Raw genomic sequence first — 15652 nt, forward strand, 5'->3', positions numbered from 1 at the left:
CCATAATGAGGGTTAACTCCCCGATGTGAGTCCGCTAGGGGCTCACTCTACCTCCACTTGTGTCACTCAATTGGAGATCCACAAGCTAGGAAGTGCGCAAGGAAGAAGGGAGCTATGCAAATCTCTAGCTCCACTGAATGCCTATCTGCATGCAAGAGGGATCTTGAGAGGGAGACAAGAGAAGGGAGAAGAGAAGAGAAGATAAGACTAGCACCATCCACTCCATGCATACACCACAATCAAGCAAGCAAGAATTCACAAACATAAGCTTATAGCCATAAACACAAGAGAGTAAGAGATAGGGAGAGAAGGAAATACTCAATTGTGATAAATGGGATTGTGTCTTTTCATATTTCATAAACACTTATATACATGAGCTCACTTTTTACAATGTTCGGCCACCCATTTACAATTGGGGGCCCAAAATTGACTTCCTAGCTTTATATACATCTAGGCTCATTCCTATGACTACCATTACACAAGTCATAAGCTTGGTCATCCCATATATCTTTAAATTCTTTATTAAGCACTTAGCGTGGTTACATAATAATGGATTACAAGAAGCATAACCACACTAGTGTGGTTAACAAGGTGGATTTAAGGTTGAGAATCTCCTTCCTGCCTTATAATCAAGTTCTTGCCTATCTTAGTAAAAATTCTTTTGAATATTCTCATTTTAATAGGTCCATGGCATGGTCTTAACAATTCCTCTCTCGAACTTTTATTAGACAAGTCTTTTCTCTCACATAGTCCTAAATGGTGTGATCTTTATCAGACAAGTCTTTTCTCTCACATAGTCCTGCATGGCGTGATCTCATTGATGCTGTCTAGAAATTTCACCAAACAAATATTCTCTCTCATAGGAGAAGAACCTTTCACACTATCTCTATATCTTATGGTATTATAGATTCTCTCTCTCTCTCTCTCTCTCTCTCTCTCTCTCTCTCTCTCTCTCTCTCTCTCTCTCTCTCTCGTACAAAACAAAGATGTTCTCTCTCTTTCTTCTCATACAGCACAAAGAAGCTCTATGACCTTTGTTTGTGTAAAAAAGGTGAAGATCTAGCTTCTATGATCTGTTGCTCATATATAAGATAAAGAAGCCTTCTCTCTCATTCTCAAGAGCTAAGGAGGTGGGGAGAGGCCTCACGTTCTTGGGGGAGGTATTAAGTTTGCAATGGATTTCTCATGATAGGCTGATGCATTGTGTATGACTAGATGGCAAGAAGATGGGAGGGGTTCTAAAGTTTCAAACATGAAGATTGTAGTGCCACATGGATGTAACACACCCCTCTCCTAAGGTTGGGCATTAATTTATGCTTACAAATTAATTCAAGCTAACAAAAATGTGCACACTAACAAGTTTACCCTACAACAAAGAGAAGACTTCTCTCTCATCTTCAAGAGCCGAGGGGGTAAGAGGCCTCAAGTTCATGGGAGAGGTCTCAAGTTTGTAATGGCTTTCTCATGATGGTTGATGCACTATATATGAGTAGAGGCAAGAAGTGGGGAGGGGCTATGAAGTTTCAAACAGGATGGATAAAGCCCCCCTCTCCTAAGGTTGGGCATTAGTTTATGCATGCAAAGTGTGCTTTCAATAAATTGTTTTATATGAATATGCAAAGTGTACTTTTTGGGAATGAAAAGTACAAAAAGACATCTTCTAGAGAATCTTTTGACTACCTTTAATCACCAAACATTTTTGTATACATGGCATCACATGATTGGCCCTTTTCCTTAATAACCTTTTAATCATATGGCGTCTTAAAGGACCCCTATAGACCTCAACCTTCCCCTAATGTAAAGAAAGAGTAAAAATCCAATAAGTGAGCTACTAAAAAATGCTAGAATATGAAGAATCTTATAATGTAATACAAATTTTTATATTTTTAAAATATCTTTTTTTAAATAAAAAAGTAGTATTCATGAAAAAGTTCACTTTTCGTTAGCTAGGAAAGATTGGCCCACTAAAGGTAAACAAATGCCTGTTTTTTTACTGTTTACAGGATGCCTGAGTGGACAAAACTGGGCACCCTGATCCTGCAACCACCCTGAAGGGGAGGTGAAGGGGAAGACTCCTTATGCTGCATATCATTTTGACTTTGTTAATGACTTGATTAGTGGTAGCTTATGACAAGACATTAGGCCCTAAGGCATCAACCAACTAACAAGTGTGTTTATCGAAAAGCTTGATTGCAATACTTACCCCATAGGAATGTCCTCCCATCTTCGTCTACTACAAGCCCAAATAGAAGCCATCATAGAAGCAAAATAGAACAAAGCTCCAACACCGGGGAGCCAAAAGATAAGCAAAATAGAAGCAAAATAAAACAAAGATAAGCAACAGCTCCAACACCGGGGAACCAAAAGTACCACCAAAACTACAAGCACACATCATCTTCTCTCTCTATACAACATAGTTTTTCTATATACAACATAGTTTTTCCTTTAGGACCTTGATTATCCTGGACTCCTATTGCTTCAACTTTCAAACACCGTCTTGCCTATGAGGCTCACTCTCCACACTTTGATGTTGTGATCCAAGCTTCCACTGCATAAATACAAGGTCCCCTCCAACGAAGAAACGCTTAAGCATTTCACAGGCCCAGTGTTGCCGTGGAGAACGGCCACACAGGAGTGAAGGCGTGCAGTCACTCTCTGCCAAACTCGAATGGTCTTGTCTGCCGATCCGCTGCAGAGGATATCTCCCACGGAGGCCAAGCAGAGAACCGCGTGGCAATGACCGTGCAAGGTGCCCGCGAGGCAGCTGGCGTGTTGAGTGCTGTCTTCTCTTTCCCACACCAAGATGGTCTTGTCGCAGGCCCCGGAGTAGAGCAGGGAGCTCTGATCTGGGCAAAGGGCGAGGGCGTTCACGGCTGACCGGTGGGCCTCTAGTGTGGAAACGAGGCAGTGTTTCAGCTTGTATGAGCGCCTCGCCCACACTTTGATTTTGGAGTCGGCGGAACCAGTGTAGAGGAAGCCGTCGTGCGAGATGGCAAGGGAGTTGATGGCGTCGTCGTGGGCTTTGAAGGACTCGATGCATTTGAAGTCTCGTAGTCTCCACACCTTGACGCTTCTATCCCACGATGCCGAGTACAAGCAGCCCACTTTCTTGTTCACCGCCAGGGCCGAGATGGCGTCCACATGCTGGATCCACAACTTCTTGTGGTGGCGCCGCACCTGGACGTAGCCCCGTGGAAGCAATGACCTCGTGATATAGTCTCGCACGGTTGGCATGGCCGCGAGCAGCTTGAGGCCGGTGACAGACGGACATCTATCCTTGTCGGGCCTCGCCCATACACGAACCTTGAAATCTTCGTGTGAACTAAACACCCGGTCACCCGCAACAACCAGCGCTCTCACAGCGCCTTCTTTCCCTCCAAAGCTCTCACATGTGCGCTGACAGATATCTAAATCTTCCTTCGACCAGCAGACCCCTATAGCTCGAGCGTGAGGAGAAGCAGTGTTAAGGAAATAATCAAAAGCCAATGGAAAACAAGACACCTGATAACTAGGCCCCGTGAACTTTGCAATGCAATGAATAGTATCCCCGCTATAGTCCCCAGCTTTCGACTGAACGAATCGCGTGTCTGAGCCTAAGCTTAAAGCTGCAAGAGTAGTAAGGGAGCCCAAGCCACTACACTGGCAGAGGAGAAGGTCAGAGTGGCGTAGGCTCAGACTGATATGAGAATACTTATTGGTGTTCCTTTGTGTGTGGTCAGCGGTAAGGTGTTGTTGCGAGAAAATGTGTTGGGTTTCTGAAGCAAGAGTACCCATAGAAGAGCGTAGTGGTAGCAATACTAAGGAAGGAAGAGATCAAGACAAGAGTGATCAAGCTAATTTATAAGTCACAACTTAGGCCCCTTACACATACCCCACCGCCTATGTATGGGCGGGGGAGATTGCTTGCGATACCCCACCACATCAGCATGGGCAGGCAGCGGTATGGCGATGTGTAATGGGCCTTAAACGCATGTTGTTTCGCAAACAGCCAACTATCCACACCGACGATGAAGACATTAGATATGGCGCTTCTTCTTCTTTTGGACCAATAGATATATATTTATATACCAAAAGGTTGTATTTACATCTTTACCCTTGATTTAACATAGTTTAGGCCCTATTCAACAAGTTACAAATCAAAGTCTATCTATCATTCTCAAATACAAAAGAAGATTTTTCTCATGATATTTGATATCTAAGCTTCAATCAAGACCTTAGAATTGCATCCTTTAGTAGGTGACTGTTGCTCTAAGACATCTCCCTTTTGGACCAAACTTTCACAATTGGTCTAGTATTCTCAATAAAAGCCACAAGGGATGGTTGCTTGATTTTTTTGTACCATCTTTTGGTCCTTCGGCCAAATTTTATTGGTCTTACGCTTGGCTTCAGATCTGTAATTACTCGAATACAAAAAATAGCAACTAATTAGGCTCCGCCCAATATGCTTGACTGTTTCCCCTTCCATATAAAGAGAGTCAAGATAAGGCTGCTTGCACAGTGCCTGAATCATCTGCACCATCTCATCCTTATTCAATTTATTAACCAAATGTATGAACACATTTATACATCAGTCCTATCTGAACATCCATCCCTTTATCAACTACTTTTTGAAATACAATGCAGTTCTTGTTATTCTAGATTTTCCAAAGACAACAACATCTTTTTGCATCTAGGACATCACCCATTAGTAAAAAAATTCTGTATCACTTTGAACCCAAGAGGAAGAGCTCCCATACATACTCTCCAAAGAACGACTTGAAACTTAGTAAGAATATCTAATTCCCAAATTGTCTTCCATCTTTTTCTCCAACTATTAGGACCCCAACTTGTCCTCCAAATCTTATTGCAATAAACCACATTCTCCTCCTCCAAATCTTATTACACATTCTCCTCAGTTCTTCTTAATTCCTTATACAAGTTTCTAGTCCTCCCTCTATCTAGCTTGACCCCATTGTGCAAGACCCAGTATTTTACCCAATAGGATTCATCATAGGCAATAGAGGACCATCCTTTTTGCAGCTCTTCTGGCACAAATCTGACTAGTTTGTCCTACCCTATAGTTTAGGCTGAACTCCTCATCAAACTATTCAGGATCCTTCTACCCCACCACACCTTGTCCCAACAATCAGATAGTTTCTTGAGGCCTTTACTATTTAATTTTTTGGCAGTTTTAAGTTTTGGAGAGGAAAGTGAGGGTTAAATTTATGTGTCCACCAAATCCCTAGACATTAGGAAGAGTTTCTTGAGGCCCTAGAACATTCCTCCCATAGCATCAGCCCCAAAGTCTCTTTCCATTAAATACGGCGATTCTAAGAGGTTCCCTTTCTATATATATATATATATATATATATAAGCGCTGCCATTCCATTTAGCATTTTCAACCATTCACGGGAATTTTTGTAAGCTCGCTTATATATTTCTTTTATCATATTAAATATTCTTTTGGAAATTTTAAGTTCACGAGAAAGGTTTTGAAAAAGAAGATCCGAGCGTCGAGGTCGCCAAAAGCAAGAACTCTGCATGGTTTTGCCGGACCACGCGTGCCACACACAAAAGATCACACCAGTGCACCATACAAGTCTTATAGTTCTACGCAACTTTGCGACATGCCATTTCGAAAAACAGCCCAAAAAAAGGTCTACATATTTTCTTAATTTGTCGTAGTACCTTCGAATTGTCCAAATATCTTTCACATTGCCCTTTGAATGCCCTATTTTTTTTTTGACACCTCGGGTTGTAATAAGTGGCATAGCAATTGAAGTGTTGTCTTTGATTGTACAACACTAGTTATTGCAAATAAAAAAGGGTAGGATATGTTAGATATCCCCCTCTAATGTTAATGATGTTTAGAGCAGTGCCCCTTATATTTAAACTTTCCTTTTGCATGAATCATTGTGTATGTAGTTGGTTTCCCTTTTTCAACATAAACCACGAGAGTTTGGAGGCCTAATTATTTAAATGGGAGGATGCAAATGAAACTGTACTTAAAGGCAAATTACTAATATCATGACACATGTATGAGTGTACGTCACCTACACTTTAAACAATGCTATATTAGTTTTGATGCACGCAATGCTCTTAAGAGTATATATGTAGGGTGGATGTAGGTCTAAAAGCATCAATTTTTGGCCTTAATGAAAGAAAATAGCTAAAAATATTTGCTTTATTTTATTTGTGAACTTTCTCCTATTCAAATCGATTAATATACATACAGAAGGTTTGGCTGCATTTTCCATTATAGAAGGTGCTAAAAGAAGGATGAAAATGAGAGAAAATGCTTGTGTTACAAAGTCTTAGAAATGCAACAATATAATTTTCAACTAGCAATGGCCATGGCGATTATTTGTATTCATCAAAGTTTTTCAATGTTTTAACAGACCTCAAGAGTGTCATGTTTTTTTTTGGTGGTTGTTGGGAAAGGGAAATGGAAGGGGTGGGGGGGAAGGGGTGTTGTTGGCAGGGTATTGTGGGGTGAGGGGTCTCGCACATGTATCCTACCCTTGTACCCTATATAGTTCTTCTCCTTCACACTTGGACATTGCTTGACCTCACACATATTCACCCATTTCTCTCGTCATAGTATCATAGCTCATAATCATAGTGATGTGAATATCTTTCTACATATAACAATAACCTCCTCACTAGATATGGACAAATAGAAGTCATGTTGAATCCATCGTTGTGGTATATAATCCCTTAGTTTAGTTCAGATTGTTTCCTTGGAGGTATCTTTCTTGAGGAAAGAATGTTAAAAATTAAAGAAAGCTTTGGATGTCACCATCCGGTCATCAATTAGGTTCAAGGGTTTGGCTATGGATAGCTTGTAGACCCAATTGAAGATGGCTAAAAGGAATTAGATCCACACTCCAACTATAGGCACAAAAAAGTATGCATTTGGGCTATGTCTTAGTGCTGGACAAACAACAAAGCTAGTTGTGTTTTCCTTCAAATCAAGTGGTCCCCTTTGATGTGGTGAAAGTCCTTTGTGTAAGCTTCAAGGTGCTATCCTTGCTTTTCAAGAAGATGGGCTATGAAGGGGGTAATCAACAGCTTATTGAAGGCTGCATTTTTTGCAAGGAGGAGAAAAAGGGGAGTTGATTAGCTAATGGGTTGTCATTATGGCTTAATGATAAAAGTTAGAGATCACGACTTTGATATATATACCACGTTGGAATTCAGGTCTAGAGATATTAGGGTTGAAATAATTGATGGTTATGCATAGAGATTAGCCTAATAGTGAAGATTAACACAAGAGTATGAATAAGAGAGATGAACACAAGTGACTAGCATAACATTATTCCTCATTAGCCTGATAAGACCTATGTAGGCACAAAAATTATATCAAAGTGAGCACTAAAATAGTAAGTCTATTTGACTTTTACTCAGGGTAAATGTAACCCTTGATTTAACCTTTGACTTTTACTCAGGGTAAATGTAACCCTTGATTTAACCTTTGAACCTTTACACACTCTAATATTGATGGATGAGTACTTGTTATTTCTAACACCATTGATGTAGGGGAGGTGGAGTAGATGTAGGATAGGTGGAGCTGATGTGGGATATAGGGGAGGTAGAGATGATGTGGGGCATAGGTGCCTCCCTTTGTGAGGTCTATATAAGGAGCCTATGCACACTCACATGTGTGTGTTGAGAGTCTTTTTTGTGTGGGAATCCTTAGTGATTAAAATGTAAGCTAAGTGTTACTTTTTGAGTCTTGATCTTGGACACGGTACACTCTCATTTGTGTCTTCTTTATGTTTATGCTTTTTTTATCAAGCTCATTCTTTTATGCTTGCTTGACTAACTCTAATCTTGGTTAGAACTCATACATTGAGTGTTCACATCATGCTCAAGACCATTGGTCCATGACTCACCACTTGTGTGGTCTAATCCCATTGGCATACACAAAGTGTTTTGATTTTTCATTGTATGTCATCATTCCAAAGGGTACCATATTCAATAATTCCAAAGGGTACCATATTCAACAATTCGCACAATAACTTCCAATACGTAATACTCCATTGATGCTAGATAGAATTGAGTATTTAAGGGAGCTCAACATATAAGATAGATGAAATGGGTAATTTCATTGGCCACATAAAAATCTACTAGAAATTATATTTATTAAATCTTATTCAAAGTTTATGATTTGTTTTCCAATGCCTTTTCACAATAGAATAGATGTGGTTCAAGCTAGTTCACAGTAGAATAGATGTGGTTCAAGCTAGTTCACAATATGAAAATGATTTGAAAGAATGTGATTTTTTAATTAGAGGGGATGAAACTCATGGAAAAATGCTTTATTCTTTTTCCCTTCCTAAAATACTATAAAATTGATAGTGTACTTTATAAAATTGTCATTTCTACCATAATTTTCACATTGCAAATCATTGTCCCTTTCAATGCTACCTTTTTTGACACCTCAAGTTAGAAGAGACATAGGAAAATATTTATTATTTAAAGTCTTGTCTTGCTTTTGTACAACACTGGTTATTTCAAAACAAAAATCCAAGGACATATGTGTTATTTGAAGTGTTGTTTGTTTTTTACAACACTAGTTATTTCAAAAAAAAAGGCAAGGATACATTAGACATCTACCGCCACTAACATTTTTTAGGGTAGTTCCCTTTAAACTTTCCTTTGCATCATGAATCATTGTATAGTTTGGTTTTTATTTTCAACATAAACTATAAGAGTTTGGAATCCAAATGATTTGAAAGTGATGATGCAAAAACTATTCTTAAATCAACATGAGACATGATATCTAGTTTAACACAAGATAATGGCAGTGATAAAATTACTTATAGATATATTGAAAGGTAAATAACTAATATTAATACACATGCATGAGTGTACATTTTATTGAATGCCAAATTTCAAGTTTTTATGTATGTAATACAACAATGCATATATAGGATGTTTGTACTTAAAATAATTAAATTTTATCCTAAATGAAAGTAAAGAGCTAAAAATATTATTTGTGAGATTTTGCCAATTGAATTCTTTTTATATATAGAAGGTTTCTTTGCATTTTCCATTATAAAATATGTTAAAGAATGATAAATAATGATTATGGTTCACAAGGTCATTTGGTGTGCATGTAACTGGAGAACAAGGGCCTCACAGAGTCCACGAAACTTCAAGTGCTCACAACAAGGAACCTGCTATAATAAATAGATTCTTTCTGAGGAGAGTTTAAGCCACATAGGCCTGTATGAGGATTACCTTGGTAACCATAATTATAAATATATAGAGAGATGTGGTTGAAAAACACATCTGTCTATACAACATTGGAAACCCTAAGTTTCCAGATTCACCCTTAGTCATCCAACTTGTGATTAAACTATGTCTGTGAATGAGGATATAACACATTACATCCTAAGAATGGTTGAAGAAGTGAAAGGTACAGAAAGGTCTGGGCAGGGGAGAGTCTTCCTCATGGAGATACCAAGCTCAACTAGTGCAGCACGAGGAGAGCACGGGCATTAATGACCGGTGTGGGTGATATCTTTTGCACTTATGCCACTGGCACAATTGCTGAGATTATGGTTGATATGGCTCCAATGGATGGCAAGCTATGTGACAACCATATTTAGATTTATAGAGTATGGCATAGCTATAATGCCAGCTTATATAGTCGAGTTCACACTATGGACTGATCATTGTATGTTACAGTAGGAGAGTACCCTCCCTTATAGTATATACTCTTATCTCTTTAGTTTATGGTTGTAGAGAAGAGAAGAAGATAGAATAAAAGTTAGCCACCATCTATCTCTCTCTCTCTCTTATGTGTGTTTTCTTATAAGTAACTAAGGCTCTCCCTCACATTCTCTTTATGGTATCAAAGCTATGGTTTGTGAGAGAGCTAAGTAGGTAAGAGTCAACGAAGTGGGTAAGAGTCAACTTCTTTTCTCTTTGATTTTGGAGCAACACCTTTGGTAGTTGTGAGAGCCACAGGCACATATGTTGAGATTCAAGCTCGATGTCAGTGTGAGCCAGCTATGCTATGTGCTGGCAGATTAGGTAGGAACATGTGTGAGACATAAATGACCGCGTGTCCAGCTGGTAATAGTGTGTGGACATTAGCTAGGGTTAGTAGAGTGTGGACACAACTCATTGTGTGTTGTGTGGATTATGGATTAGTGCATTATGCTTTGTGTGAGAGTGGACATGGCTTCCCTCTATGGTTAGGGTGAGTGAAGAGAAGAGGGAGAAGAAGTTGTGAAGAGAAGCTGTGAAGCTTGCCATTGGAGCTGTGAAGCTTGGAGCACACCAAATACTATCAGATCTGAGAGCTTGGCCTACCGGGTAAGGTCTTCTAAACATCCTTGAGCGGATTGCAGGTGATACAGGCAAAAACAAAGCAAAATAGATCAAATCAAAGCAAAGAGAAATTCTGGTTTTTGAAGCTTTCCATTAAAGCTTGGCAACATTGATGTATGGTGGAAATACATGTAAATCTGGCAAAGCAAACATGTATCTGACAATGAGAGATGTATTGGAAACTTCTATGCAAGCCCTATTGTGATTTTGGAGCATTTTGGAAGCATTTGAATGTATGAAAATCTCTGGTTTTTGAGCTCTCACAAAATAGAGAAGAGGAAGCTCAAAATTGATGTATTTGGAGCATATTTTTGGTAAAAATTCAACCATTTGGGAATTGCACACATACCCAAGTGTGTTGGGTACTTGTTTAGCTCATCAATTAGCAATCTAATCACTCCCAAAGGCCTCAAATGCAGGCGGCGCAGCTCAAACAGTGAAAACAGAGCAATTTTTGATCATTTTGCCCACGAGGAGATCGATTTCTCATTGGGTTCTTGATACCTTTCACAATTGCTTTAGCAATTGGTTGCTTTATACTTTGGAGAAGAGGGCTATGTGATTTGTTTGGTCAATTATGCCTAATTGAGCTGGGAATGAGCTGATTAAAACAGGCTGTCCACTGGTTGCAGAGAAACAAAGCATTTTTAATTGAGCAATTAATCTTTGGTCTTTTACAATTGGACAAATTCCTCTTACATGGAGTTGATGGACACTATTGCTAAGCTAATGAATGCCTGGTTGCTCAATTTGGACAAATATTGAAGGAATTAGAGCAAATTTTCTACTGGTTTTTTTGGTTTTTCTGGTTTTTCCATTAACAGAGAAAGGGGTTTTCAAAAATTGATATGTACACATGTTAGATGGTGTTGATACTCAACATTGAGGTTGATTAGGTGTCAATGCAATTTGCCCATACTTGATTGCACCATTATATCATGATTTGGAGTCTTGGAAGGCGTGTCAATTCAGGGTATCCCGCACTGCGTGAGTCAGTTCATCCTGGATGATTACAGGTTGATTTTCTACATCAAATTTGGAGTTTGTTGGCTACCTTGCAGTATATGGAACATTCATTGAAGTGTGGTTGAGTTGAGGAAGGCTCATTTACCGATTTGAAGTGTGCGAAAGGTGTACGCATTGAGCAACATGTCGGATAATCCAGTTCAGATTGTTGGTGAAAAGCTGGATAGGAAGAACTTCCAGGCATGGAAGTACAGGATAAGGAGTTTCTTGAAAGGGAAAGGATTTTGGAATCTCATTACAGGTGCTGAGCCTGAGCCTGAGCCTGAGCCTGAGCTACCTCGACAACCTACACAGCAGCAGCTTATTGCTCATAAGCAATGGTCAGAGAGAGCATTCAAAGTGCTGCATTATTTGTCTATATGTATTTCTGTTGCTATGCTCATACACATACAGGATGCTGAGAATCCCAAAGATGCATGGGATACTTTGGTCAAGATGTTTAATACAGATACGAGTGCTCGCAAGTCTCAGTTGTTGCGACAGCAGATACACAATGTGAAAAGGAATAAAAGGAACATACATGATTATGTGCAAGAAATCAAGAAGTTTGCAGATGCATTGGCCACAATAAATTCCCCCATGCCTGATGATGATTTGGTGGATATTACCTTGCGTGGTCTTGGCAAGGAATACAAATCCTTTGATACATCTATCTCAATGAGGAGTACAGGTCTACCCGACTTCGATGAGTTGGTTTCACTCTTGTTGGTTGAGGAAATCAAGCTCAGTGATTCATTTCTGGATGCATCTACTAGCCATGATGATGGCAGAAATCAGGCTTTCTACTCGCAGAGAGGTTTTAGAGGTAGGGGGAGATTCACATCACGTGGACGTGGTGGTACAACAAAATTTTCAGCCTTCATATGGTGCTCAAGGTGGTCGTGGATATGCACCTCAGAGAGGCAGAGGTACCCCCGTGGTCGAGGACGTTGGCAAGGCCAACAAAATTCTATGCAAGATGTGGAATGCCATTACTATGGCAAATATGGTCATATGGCGAGAGATTATTTCTGCAAACAGAATGATTTGAGAGGGGGAAGAGCACAACGTGGTGGTCATTATGGTGGAAATTATGCACAACATGGTGGAAACTATGCATCAAGCAGCAATGATGGAACTACAAATCATTTGTTTGCTATGAAGCATGTTGTGGGTTCTATGACGACAAATGCTGAGAATGATGACACATGGTATATGGACTCAGGAGCATCAAACCATATGACATGTCATGGTGAATGGTTTGAGCATATGAAGCCTATGGAAGTGAAAGGCTATGTGGAAACAGGTGATGATACCCAGCATGTCATTACACATGTTGGAAGTATACCATTGGTCATGCACAATGGTCAGACAAAGTCTATGTCAGATGTGTTGTATGTGCCTTCGATCACTAAAAGCTTGGCCTCAGTTGGTCAAATGGTAGAACAGGGATTACAGGTTCGTTTGATGCTTCATTGAAGATTTCAAACATGGATGTAGAGTGATTGCTAAAGGCAAGAAAGAAGGCAGATTGTTTAAGCTAGATGCTAGAATTCCTGAGCTAAAATCAGCTATGTTCTCAAAGAGCAAGAATGTGGCATTGATATGTGGCATAAGAGGATTGGACATGTCAATATACAGAGATTAAAGAACATGCAAACAAGAGGCATTGTCAATGGATTGCCTAGGTTCAAATATGATGGACATATGCATGTGTGTGAAGCCTGTCAGTTTGGAAAGCAGGCAAGGTTGAGGTTTCCTAGAGAAGGAAATATGAGTAACAGGCCACTTGAGATAGTACACAGTGATGTATGGGGTCCTGCACAAAACCCATCTATCAAAGGCAGTTTATACTATGTTACATTCATAGATGATTTCAGCAGGATGACATGGATATACTTTCTGAGAGAGAAGAGTGAAGTGTTGGAAAAGTTCATGGATTTCAAAGCTTTTGCAGAAAAGCAATATGGCTATTGGATTAAATGTTTGAGAACAGATGGAGGTGGTGAATACACCTCAAAAGCTTTTGAGCATTTCTTGAGGAAGCATGGAATAAGAAGACAATTGACTTGCAGGTATACACCCATTAGGAAGTGAATGGGGTCTTCTTGGGCCCTTTAATTTGCCCAAGCCTAATCAAGGTGATTAAGGAATAGCCAAATAGGGGGTTGCCATGTGGACTGAAATGTTGGGTTTTTAAGAGAGGTGTAAGAGTGGTCAAAGGGTGCACTTTTTCCCCAAAAAGGGGGGGGGGGGCAATTTTACAATTTTCGGACCTCCATAACTTCTACATACAAGCTCCGATTTGAGCGGAGATTATAGATCCGTGATCTACGCATCAAGAGCTTTCCATAGACATGTTACATGATATGGTTTTATCCGCTAGATTTTAAATTTCATTTTCCCTCCAAAATTCAAATTCGAATAAAGTAGCCGTTTTGAAGCTTCTAATTAGAAAACGTTTCTTCTTAAGAGAAAAGGTTTGACTCCCTTAAACTGCCAAATAAAAGGGCCCAAGAAGCCTTCCATTGAGGTCCTAATGTCAGCAGAATGGTGTGGCTGAGAGAGAATAGAGTCATATGTGAAGTGGCAAGGGCGATGCTCAATGAAAAGAGCATGCCAGATTACTATTGGGCAGAAGCATGTGCTACTGCAGTGTATATTCTAAACAAAACACCTACAGCAGCCATTCATGGAAGCACGCCAGAGATGCGGCTCACAGGTTACAGGCCAGACATTGGACATCTTAAAGTTTTTGGATGCATAGCTTATGTACATGTGCCTGATGAAAGAAGAAGGAAGTTGGATCCTAAAGCAGAGAAATGTGTATTTGTTGGATATGCACAGGATCGAAAGGCATACAAATGTTATAATCCACAAACTAGACAAGTGGTCATCTCACGTGATGTGGTGTTTGATGAGCTTGCTAGTTGGTACAAAGCAAAAGATGAAGGTGTTGTTGAGTCACTTGAGGCTGATGTGCCTGTGAACTTGCCACAAGCAAGTTCTAGTTCTACTACTATGTCTGGGCCAGCAGCAGCAGAGGCTGAGAGTAGCAGTGTACGTCCATGGTCACGACGTTTGAGGCATGAGAGTGTGAGCACTGAGAGTGTGAGCACTGGGAGTAGTGCTATGGATAAAGGAAAGAAGAAAGTCGAAGGAATTGGAATCATAGGTTATGAGTCATCTAGTTCTGAGAGTTTGGATGAGGAGCTTGGCATACCTGTTTTACGCACACCTGGTGCTAGGCAGGATAGATATGTGCCACCACATGCTAGAGTTACAGGTGTACAGAGTGACCCGCATGCACTGCGGAGATCCCAGAGGGTCAGATATCCTGTTGACAGGTTTCCAAAAATTCCAGTTCCTTGGACTCAATTCCCGTGTAGGTTGAGGAGCAAGATGGTTCCATTGTGACAGTGAATGTCAGCCTGATTTTTGTCGAGCCAATCCATTCCAAGGATTCCGTTCAAGGATTCCCAAGGGTAAGACTCTGAACTAGCAGTCTATCGCATTTCCATCTAGATTAAACTGAATGCAGTATGTTCCCACTGGCCAATTCTACTTGCATAGGTTTCCCTATTTTTTTATTTAGGACTAACTTACGCAAGAATCCAGGGGAAATAAAAGAATCATTGAATGACCTTCTTTAAATAGGATGCGTATCATGGCTAAAGGATTTCAGGCAATACATGGCATTCCGTTTGTCATTGGTGCAGTGGATGGTAGCCATGTTCCAATTATTGCCCCTCATGTGCACCATGAGGACTTCTTTAATCGGAAGGGGTTTCATTCTATAATTTTGCAGATGACCATTGCTTCTAACCGCTTGGTTTGGGATTATGACATTGGTTGGGCAGGTTCTATGCATGATTGGAATGTATTCCAAAGAAGTGATCTAGGACAGAGATGTGAATCAAACAGCTTAGGCAATTATTGTTTACTTAATGAGATTGTCCTTACCCTGCAAGGTTTTGGATGCTTCCTGGCAAAGATGGGAACAGTGAGAGCAGTCATTGCTATGGTTGCAGCAAATGGTTGGGAAATGCATCAAATGGATGTGAAAAATGCATTTCTAAATGGTGATCTACAAGAAGAAGTGTATATGGCACAGCCAGAAGGGTATGTACACCCAAAGTATCCCACTCATGTATGCAGATTGAAGAAGGCATTATATGGTCTGAAGCAAGCACCTCGTGCTTAGAGTGATAAGATGAGCAGATATCTTATCTCCCTTGGATTTCAGGTTTCTACAGCAGATTCGTTGCTTTATCTAGTACAGAGGCTGAGTACAGAGGTGCAGCCATTGCTACTTGTGAGGCAG

At 40.1% G+C, this 15652-nt stretch overlaps 1 protein-coding gene across 1 annotated transcript; it reads right to left on the minus strand.

Moving 5' to 3' along the window:
* Positions 1–2292: 2292 nt before the first annotated feature.
* LOC147630882 (protein JINGUBANG-like) lies at positions 2293–3787 on the minus strand. Its single transcript, XM_086808965.1, has one exon. The coding sequence runs from the start codon at positions 3772–3774 to the stop codon at positions 2479–2481; it is 1296 nt and encodes a 431-aa protein (XP_086665091.1). The 5' UTR covers positions 3775–3787; the 3' UTR covers positions 2293–2478.
* Between the last annotated feature and the right edge of the window lie 11865 nt (positions 3788–15652).

The sequence above is a fragment of the Cibotium barometz genome, chromosome 15, assembly GCF_041138505.1.
Source record: "Cibotium barometz isolate CiBa-2024 chromosome 15, ASM4113850v1, whole genome shotgun sequence".
NCBI lineage: Eukaryota > Viridiplantae > Streptophyta > Polypodiopsida > Cyatheales > Cibotiaceae > Cibotium > Cibotium barometz.

Excerpts from the sequence above, each read along its gene's own strand:
- LOC147630882 (XM_086808965.1), bottom strand. The coding sequence starts at position 3,774 with ATGGGTACTCTTGCTTCAGAAACCCAACACATTTTCTCGCAACAACAC.